This window comes from Carlito syrichta, unplaced genomic scaffold, assembly GCF_000164805.1.
Source record: "Carlito syrichta isolate Samal-C Ts95f unplaced genomic scaffold, Tarsius_syrichta-2.0.1 Scaffold314095, whole genome shotgun sequence".
Lineage (NCBI taxonomy): Eukaryota > Metazoa > Chordata > Mammalia > Primates > Tarsiidae > Carlito > Carlito syrichta.
The window spans coordinates 456,169-465,793 of NW_007258191.1; the positions used below are offsets into that span (position 1 = coordinate 456,169).

General features: G+C 47.1%; 1 protein-coding gene across 1 annotated transcript in view; it reads left to right on the forward strand.

Annotated features, from left to right (window-relative positions):
• Window positions 1-9,625, forward strand: part of EMID1 (EMI domain containing 1) — a 50,583-nt gene that overhangs the window by 21,992 nt on the left and 18,966 nt on the right. The window contains exons 7-13 of the mRNA XM_021719045.1: window positions 199-319; window positions 721-810; window positions 1,390-1,536; window positions 2,567-2,656; window positions 2,791-2,843; window positions 3,274-3,336; window positions 3,431-3,475. Of these exons, the coding sequence (XP_021574720.1) occupies window positions 199-319; window positions 721-810; window positions 1,390-1,536; window positions 2,567-2,656; window positions 2,791-2,843; window positions 3,274-3,336; window positions 3,431-3,475 (609 nt within the window). The remainder of the gene's footprint in view (window positions 1-198; window positions 320-720; window positions 811-1,389; window positions 1,537-2,566; window positions 2,657-2,790; window positions 2,844-3,273; window positions 3,337-3,430; window positions 3,476-9,625) is intronic.

Consider the following 9,625-nt stretch of genomic DNA (forward strand, 5'->3'; position numbering starts at 1 on the left):
AGAAAGAAAGAAAGAAAGAAAGAAAAGAAAGACCAGTCTGCTCTGATGAAGCTCTGGGCTCTGCAAGCCCAGGGCTCCACCCCAAACTGGGCTCTGCTGGCTCCATGCCTCTTCCACCCACACCGGGGCCCCTTGGCTGGCCTGTCCCTGCTGAATCCTTGGTACCCACCCTGTCCCTGTCTTCCTTTTCCTCCACAGGTGGCCGTGCTGACTGTCTCAGAGCAGGCAATGCCTCCAACCCCAGCTACTCCTGAGGACGCTGCCCCGCTCTGGGGCTCCCTGCCTGCCCAGGGCAGCCCCGGAGATGGAGGCTTCCAGGGTGAGTGGGTCAGAGAGGCACACACTCCCAGGTGGATGAGTACTGGCTGGGAATCAGGGGAGTGAGATTCTGGTCCCCACCCTGTCACTGACTCCCAACTTCACTCTCTAGCAGGCCTCAGTCTTTCCATCTCTCCATTGGGCCTGAGAGGATGGTCTCCTGAGCACTGGAGTCCCAGGAGGCCCAGCAGCTCCAGCCAACTATGCCCAGAGTTGAGCTGAGGCTGGGCCTTTGGATGACACTGACCTCTGCTTACCCCCACACACAGGGCTGCCAGGAGCCAGAGAGAGTATGAGGGCCCCACTGCTCCCTCGAGATGGTAGGTGCTGATGGGGGAGTGGGGCCAGGGTGGGGTCAAGAGCAAATCTGGAGCTATCAGTCTTACCTACTTTGTCCCCCAGACCAAGTTGGTGCTCTCGGGCTGCCTGGGCCCATTGGCCCCAAGGGAGATGCTGGTAACCGGGGCCCAATGGGGATGAGAGGCCCGCCAGGTGAGTGTCCACAACACACTCCCCAACCTGCATCCCCACCACCAGGTAGACCCAGGCTCAGGCCTTCCTTCGTGCTTCTGACATAGACAGAGCAACCCGGGCCCCTTTACCCATTTGCCTCTCTGCTCACCACCCCTCCAGGGGGTGCCCAATTCATGCCTGGGCTTCCTGAAACCCCTGCATCCTCTTGGCCCCATGTTCCCTTGGCATCTATGCTCAGCAGGCTCTGAGCTGGACACCGGAGTGGAGTCAGACATATCCCTGCCCTCCTGTAGCTCCCAGACCTGTGGGAGTGGGGGGCTGGGCAGAGGAAAAATAGCAGTGCCCACCACATGTGACCAGAGTCTTTATGAAGGGTTTGGGAGTATGAGAACCCCAAGGAAGGAAAATCCAGCCTGGACGGGATGGAGGCCCTGAAAGCTGTGCTCGTTCTCCTAATGGACAGCCAGGGAGGGTAGACCTCTGGACTCAGAGCCCATTCTCATGTCTGTTGCCCAGGCTGCCTTGGCCTGCCCCCTTGAGGCCACCTGGACGTCCCTGCCTCCTGTACATCCACCAACCCCTATGATTCCATTGCAGGTCCACAGGGTCCCCCAGGGAGCCCCGGCCAGGCTGGAGCTATGGGCACCCCTGGAGAGAAGGGACCTCCGGGACCACCAGGGCCTCCTGGTCCCCCTGGGCCTCCAGCCCCTGTTGGGCCATCCCATGCCCGGATCTCCCAGCATGGTGAGTCCCACTGAGGTCCAGGCAAGTGGGATAAGGGTGGAGTAGCCATCACCACCATGGCCACTACCATCTGCCAGGTATGTTCAGTGTGCCAGACTTGCCCATAGTAGGCCACTTGTCATCCAGTCTTCCGACAGGTGCTACTGTCCTCCTGTGTTCACAGATGAGGAACACTGAGGGCCAGAGAGGGGTGGTCACTTGCCAGGGTCCCACAGCCAGGACATGGGAGACTGGCTTCAAACCCAGGCAGCTCCCAGAGCCTGTGCTCAAAATCACCCATCATCAGGTCCTCCCTAAGCCTTGGAGCTGGCTGGAGTCCAGCCTACAGAGTGCCAGGAAGCTCAATGCCTGACAGCAGGAAGCAAGCCCCAAGCTCCTAAGGCCACAGGCCTGGCCCTGTGCTCCGAGATGCCCTGGATCCCTCCTCCAGACTGGGCCTTGACGTGCATCTTTGGCTTCCTCCCTTTGGCAACCCAGCCTGATGTACACATGGGCTCCCAGGGATCAGAGCATGGAACATCATGTTCAGCCTCATCTACAGGGTATCTTTGGTGCATGACCCCGCGCATCATTCATTCATTGTCCTATCCCACTGTTCATTCCATCTCACTAGTCATTCTCCCTCTCCAAGCCTTGGTTCCTTCTCTGTGCAGTGGAGATAGTGACAGTGCCAGCCTTCTACAGCTCCTTAACGCCCATGCACAGAAGTTCAGCACACTGAGTAGTCAGTAAATAGTAGCTTTTATTAGCATTCCCATTTGACAGGGGACAGTATAGGCTCAGTGAAGTGGAGAGTCTTGCTGGATGTCACTAGCTTGAGTGCAGTGGCATTAGAACCCAGGTCTCCCTGCCTTCTGCTCTTATATGGCCAATACTCACCTCACTCCCCACCCTGGAAGCAGGTGCCTGGTAGCTCTGGCCTGCAGGCTGACCTGTAGGGCAATCCAAGCTGCCTTGGCAGAGATGACAGGTGAAGAGCAAATGCCCCACTCCACTCAGCTCTGCTCACTCACCATCTTTCCTATTCCAGGGGACCCACTGCTGTCCAACACCTTCACTGAGACCAGCAGCCACTGGCCTCAGGGACCCGCTGGGCCCCCAGGTCCCCCAGGACCCATGGGTAAGTTGAGTCCAGGCCCAGGGTAAGGGATAGAGCTGGTAGATGGCAAAGTGAATAGGTATTGGAAAGGAGCTGATGGGGGCTTTCTGGCATTGTACTCTGTCTGGCCCTGAGGACATCCTATTTTATTGCAGGTCCCCCTGGACCTCCTGGCCCCACAGGTGTCCATGGGAGTCCTGGGCACATGGTGAGTAGTTCTTCAAGTGCTCCCACCCATGTGTCTTCTCTTTTGTCCATCTATTCACCCATCCTTTCATTCATTCATTTAATAAATATTTATTGAACACTTAATAGGCAAACTATTTTCAATAAATCTTCTCATCGATCCATACAATGAGAAGCAAATATTGCTATCACCTAAGGCCAAGAAAAGTGGATATCCTTGTCATGTTGGCCAGCACATGGAAGCATCCATGGATTGGGCTGGGACTGTCTGACACCAGGGTCCGATCTCTTAACACTGAGCTGTATGAACCACCTGCTGTGTGCCAGGCATTGGGTGTATGGTGAAGAACCCAGCAGCCATGGCCAAGCTAGAGTTCCTTCCCTGACACCTCTGCCCTCTAGTCTCTGTCTACTCCATCCCATCCAACATCCCATCCTGTCTTGTTGCTCAGGGACCCCCGGGCCCCACCGGACCCAAAGGAATCTCTGGCCAACCAGGAGAGAAGGGCGAGAGAGTGAGTACCCAGGTCAAGGATTCTGGAGAGTTCTGGGGGCCCCAGGTCCGAGCTCCCGACAGCTGATGCCATTCATCTCTTGCCTCCTGTACAGGGACTGCGTGGGGAACCTGGCCCCCAAGGCTCTGCAGGGGAGCGGGTAAGTGATGCTGTCCACTTTGCAGCCAACCCTGCAGGATCCACAGGACTAAATTCCTACTTTTGCTCCATCCCCTGTGACCAGAGCTCCTGACCCTCCCTGTCTGGTTCAGGATAGCTCCATCTTCTCTCAGTTGCTCCCTCTCTCTGGGACCCATTATCCTCTTAGGATCAGGTTGTATCCACCTTCCTCACTCTGGCTCTCTGTGTCTATATCTGCTTATTTCTCTCTCTCTTTACCTTTATTCTTTGATTGTATAGTTCTCTTTCTTTCACTCTCTCTCTCTCCAACTCTTATTGTAGATTTGTCCATTTCTTCCTTTAATTTTGATAACTTTTGCTGTATGTATTTTGAATCTTTGTTATTAGGTGCATACACATTTAGAATTTCAATGTCTCCTTGATCATTTTTTCTTTTTAAAAGTAATATCTTGCCGGGCTCGGTAGCTCAACCTGTAATCCCGCACTTTGGGAGGCTGAGGTGAGTGGATTGCTGAGCCCACGGATTCAAGACCCGCCTGGGCAACTTGGTGAGACCTCATCTCTACAATAAATCAAAAAAGTTAGCTGGGTGTGGTAGCATGTGCCTGTAGTTCCAGCTACTTGGAAGGCTGAGGCAGAAGGATCGCCAGAGCCCAGCAGGTCAAGGCTGCAGTGGCCGAGAGCGTGCCACTGCACTCCAGTCTGGGCGACAGAGTGAGATTCCAACTCAAAAAAAATAAAAATAAATAAAATATTATCTTTTTTAAAAGAGAGGAAAACAAAGAAAATATCTTATCTTTATCTCTGGTAATACTCTTTGTCTTGAATTCTCCTTTGTTTGCTATTAAAGTAGCCACACCAGTTTTCTTATGCTTAGCAGCTGCATGGTATAGCTTTTTCAATCCTTTTTCTTTCAGCTTGTCTTTGTCTTCATATTTAAAGTTTATTACTTTCAAACAACATATAACTTGGGTCTTGCTTTTCTTAAAAAGACTGGTTAATTTACATTTAATGATTTGTATAATTATTGATATGGTTGCATATAAGTCAACCATCTTGCTATTTGTGTTCTACTTACTCCATCTATGTTTTCTCCCTTTTTCTTTTCTTGCTCTCTTTTGGATTGAGTACTTTTTGTGATTCCATTTCTTTTTTTTTTTTGAGTTGGAGTCTCACCCTGTCACCCAGACTGGAGTGCAGTGGCCGCTACTGGCCACCGCAGCCTCGACCTACTGGGCTCCAGCGATCCTTCCTCCTCAGTCTTCCAAGTAGCTAGAACTACAGGCGCGCACTACCACGCCCGGCTAATTTTTTTATTCATTTATTGTAGTGATGAGGTCTCGCCAAGTTGCCCGGGTGGGTTTCGAACCCGCGGGCTCAGACAATCCACTCACCTCAGCCTCCCAAAGCATGGGATTACAGGCTGAGCCACCGAGCCTGGCTTGTGATTCCATTTCACCTCTACTAATAACTTTTTAGCTATGGCTCTTTGTGTTATTTTTTCATGGTTGCTCCAACAATGTGTATCCTTGACTTAACACAATATACTTCAGTTAATATTGTGCCACTTCATGTCTAAATAGGAATATTACTCACATATAATTCTATTTTCACCCCTGTGTTTCTTGTGCCATTAGTGTCCTATGTTGTACTTCTGCATTTGTTATAAACCCCACAATATGTTATTAGTATTATTGTTTCAAACACTTAACTTTTAAAGAAGTTAAGAACACAAAGGGCTAGGTGCAGTGGCTCATGCCTGTAATTCTAGCACTCTGGGAGGCAGAGATGAGAGAATTGCCTGAGTCCAGGGGTTTGAGACCAACCTGTGCAACTTGGCGAGACCTCATCTCTACAACAAATCAAAATAATTAGCCAGACATGGTGGCTCACACCTGTGGTTCTAGCTACTTGGAAGGCTAAGGCAGAAGGATCACCTGAGTCCAACAGGTATAGGCTGTGGTAACTGCGAGCGTGCCACTCCACTCCACTCCAGCTTGGGTGACAGAGTGAGACCCTGACTCAAAAAAAAAAAAAAAAAGAAAAATAGTCTTTTATATTTATTGATGTACTTGCCATTTCTAATATACTGTACTTTCCTGTAGATCCAGATTTATATCTGATATCTTTTCCCTTTCTTTAACCTTTCTTGTAGTGTGTCTTCTGACCACAGTTAATCTAAAACTGTCTTTATTTTACCTTCATTTTTTAAAGACACTTTCACTGGATAAAAAATTACTAATTGACAGTTTTCCCTGCTTTTAACAGAAGACCATATTTCATGGTCTTCTGGCTTAAATAGTTTCTCTGAAAGAATTGGCTGTCGTTGTTGTTCTCTGTATATGATGTGGGTTTTTTTCTCTTGCCTTTAAGAATTTTCCCTTTATCCTTAGTTTTCAACAAATTGATTCTTTATCCTTAGTTTTCAACAAATTGATTTTGATGTGACTAGGTGTGTTTTTCTTTGTGTTTATTCTGCTTGGGATTCCCTAAGATTCTTGAATCTGTAAAGTTTACTGGAGTTTTTGTTTTTGCTGGTCACTTGGGTGGGGTGTGGGGGAATTGTTTGTTTTGTTTCTTTAAGAGATAGGGTCTTGCTCTGTTGCCCAGGATGGAGTGCAGTGGTGTGATAATGGCCCACTGTAACCTCAAACTCCTGAGCTCAAGCAGTCCTCTTGCCTCAGCCTCCCACATAGCTAGGACTACCAGCTACCGAGTATACCACCACACCTGGCTAATTAAAAAAAAAATTGTAGGGACAAGATCTCACTATGTTGTCCAGGATGGTCTTGAACTTGTGACCTCAAACAATCTTCTTGCCTTGGCCTCCCAAAGTGCTGGGATTACATGTTTGAACCATTATGCCTGGCCTATTTTTTTGTTTTTGATTAATATACTTTTTTAAAGGGCAGTTTTAGGTTCTCAGCAAAGTTGAGTGGAAATTGCAGAGTTCCTTGTCCTCACACCTGTACAGCCTCTCCCACTAGTGACATCTCCCAGTAGAGTAGTACATTTGTTACAATCAGTGGACCAACCTACATTGACATATCATTATTGCCCAAAGTCCATCATTTACATTAAGATTTATTCTTGGTATTGTATGTTCTATGGATTTTGACAAACACATAATGACATATATCTACCACTGTACTATCATACAGAATAGTTTCACTGCCCTAAAAATCCTCTGTGCTCACCTGTTCATCCCTCCCTTCTACCCAGCCCCTGGCAACCACTAATCTTCTTACTTTCTCTATAGTTCTGCCTTTCCCAGAATGTCATATAGCTGAAATCATGTAGTATGTAGCCTTTTCTTTTCTTTTTTTTTTTGAATTGGAGTCTCACTCTGTCGTCCAGGTCAACATGCAGTGGCATACTTACGGCCACCCTAGCATCGATCTGCTGGGCTCCGGCGATCCTTCCGCCTTAGCCTTCCAAGTAGCTGGAGCTACAGGCACGTGCCACCACACCTGGCTAATTTTTTATTTTATTGTAGAGATGAGGTCTTGCCAAGACTGCCCGGGCTAGTCTCGAACCTACGGGCTCAGGCAGTCCACTCACCTCAGCCTCCCAAAGTGCTGGGATTACAGGCTGAGCCACCAAGCCTTTTCAAATTGGGTTCTTTCACCTGATAATAAGCATTTAAGCTTCTCCACATCCTTTCATGGTTTGATAGCTCATTTCTTTTTTTTTTTTTTTTTTTTTTTTTGAGTTGGAGTTTCACTCTGTAGCTGGTCACACTCAGAGCCACCGTAGCCTCAACCTGCTGGACTCAGGCAATCTTTCTGCCTTAGCCTTCCAAGTAGCTGGAACTACAGGCACACGTCACCACATCTGGCTAATTTTTTATTTATTATAGACACGAGGTCTCACCAAGTTGCCCAGGCTGGTCTCGAACCCGCAGGCTCAGGCAATCCACTCACCTTGGCCTCCCAAAATGCCGGGATTACAGGCGTGAGCCACTGTGCCTGGCCTAATTATGACTTTCATGGACCATACCTTTGGTGTTGTATCTAAAAGGCCATTGCCATACCAAAGGTCACCTAGATTTTCTCCTGTGTTATCTTATAGGAGTCTTATGGTTTTGTGCTTACAGCTAAGTCTGTGATCCATTCTGAGTTAATTTATGTTAAGGTATAAGGGCTATGTCTAGATTCATTTTTGTTGTATGTAGACACATCCAGCACAGTTGTGGAAAAGACTATATTTGCTCTGTAGTATTGCCGTTGCTCCTTAGGCAAAGGTCAACCAAAGATTTACTTTATTGATGGGTCTGTTTCTGGACTCTCTTTTCTGTCCCATTGACCTATTTTTCTGTTATTTCCTTTTTTTTTGAGTCTGAGTCTCACTCTGTCACCAAGAGTGGAGTGTATGGCACACTCACGGCCACTACAGCCTCGACCTGCTGAGCTCAGGTGATCCTTCTGCCTCAGCCTTCCAAGTAGCTGGAACTACAGGCATGTACCACCATACTGGACTGATTTTTTTTTATTTATTGGAGAGACAGGGTCTCGCCAAGTTGCTCAGGCTGGTCTTAAACCCATGGGCTCAGGCAGTCCTCCTGTCTCGGCCTCCCAAAGTGCTGGGATTACAGACATGAGTCACTGCGCCCTGCTTTTTCTGTTATTTCACCAATACCATGCTGTCTTGATTATTCTCGTTTTATGGTAAGTCTTAAAGTCAGGTTGTGTCACTCCTCCAACTTTGTTTCTCCTTCAATACTGAATTGGCTATTCTGGTTCTTTTGCCTTTCCATATAAACTTTAGAATCAGTGTATTGTTGTTGTTGTTCGTTGTTTTAGTTGGAGTCTCACTCTGTCACCGAGGCTGGAGATCAGTGGCCTTGACCTGATGGGCTTAGACGATCCTTCTACCTCAGTCTTCCAAGTAGCCAGAACCACAGGCACATGCCACCATGTCCAGCTAATTTTTAAAAAATTTATTATAGAGACAAGTTGCCCAGGCTTGTCTCAGAACCCTGGACTCAGGCAAGTGTCTCATCTCGGCCCCCCAAGGTACTGGGATTACAGGCATGAGCCACAGCGCCCAGCCAGAATCAGTTTGTTGATACCACAAAATAACTTACTGAGATTTTTATTGGATTACATTGAATCTCTAGATCAAGTTGGGAAGAACTGACATCTTGACAATATCAAGTCTATCTATCTGTGAACGTCTTCCCATTTATTTAGTTCTTTGAGCTAAAGTAGTTGAACTTGGAACTACTTGAGCTCAGGTGATGTCTTTCTTCAGAGTTTTGTGGTTTCTTCATATAGATCTCATGCATAGTTCGTTAGGTTTACACCTAAGTATTTCGTTTTGGAGTTGGCAGTGTAAATGATAATGTGTTTCACTTTCAAATTTCCTGCAAGCTTGCTATAATCGCTTACTAGGTCCAGGAATTTTGTGTTGATTCTTTCAGATTTTCTACATATACAATCGTGTCATCTGCAAACAAAAGCAATTTTATGTCTTCCTGCCTAACCTGTATACTTTCTATTTCCTTGTTTTGTTTTATTGCATTAGCTAGGACTTCCAATACAATGCTGAAAAGCAACAGTGAGAGAGGACATCCTTGCTTCGTTCCTGATCGTAGCAGGAAAGCTTAGAGTTTCCTACTGTTAAGTATATTACTGGTAGGATTTTTGTAGATGTTCTTTATCAAAGTGAGGACGTTCCCTCTTTTCCTAGTTTGCTGAGACTTTTATCATGAATGAGTGTTGGATTTTGTCCAGTTCTTTTTCTGCATCTATTTCTGTGATCATGTGATTTTTCTTCTTTAGCCTGTCAATGTGATAGATTACATTGATTGATTTTTGAATGCTGAACCAGCTTTGCAGACCTAGGATAAATCCCATTTGTTTGTGGTATTTAATTCTTTCTGTACGTTGTTGGATTTGATTTGCTAATATTTTGTTAAGGATTTTTGCATTCATATTCATGAGAGATATTGGTCCGTAGTTTTCTTTTCTTGTAATGTTCTTTGTCTAGTTTTGATATTAAAGTAATGCTGAGCCGGGCTCGGTGGCTCAGCCTGTAATCCCGCGCCTTTGGGAGGCTGAGGTGAGTGGATTGCCTGAGCCCGCAGTTTGAGACCCGCCTGGGCAGGCGAGACCTCATCTCTACAACAAATCAAAAAATCAGCCGGGCGTGGTAGCGCACGCCTGTA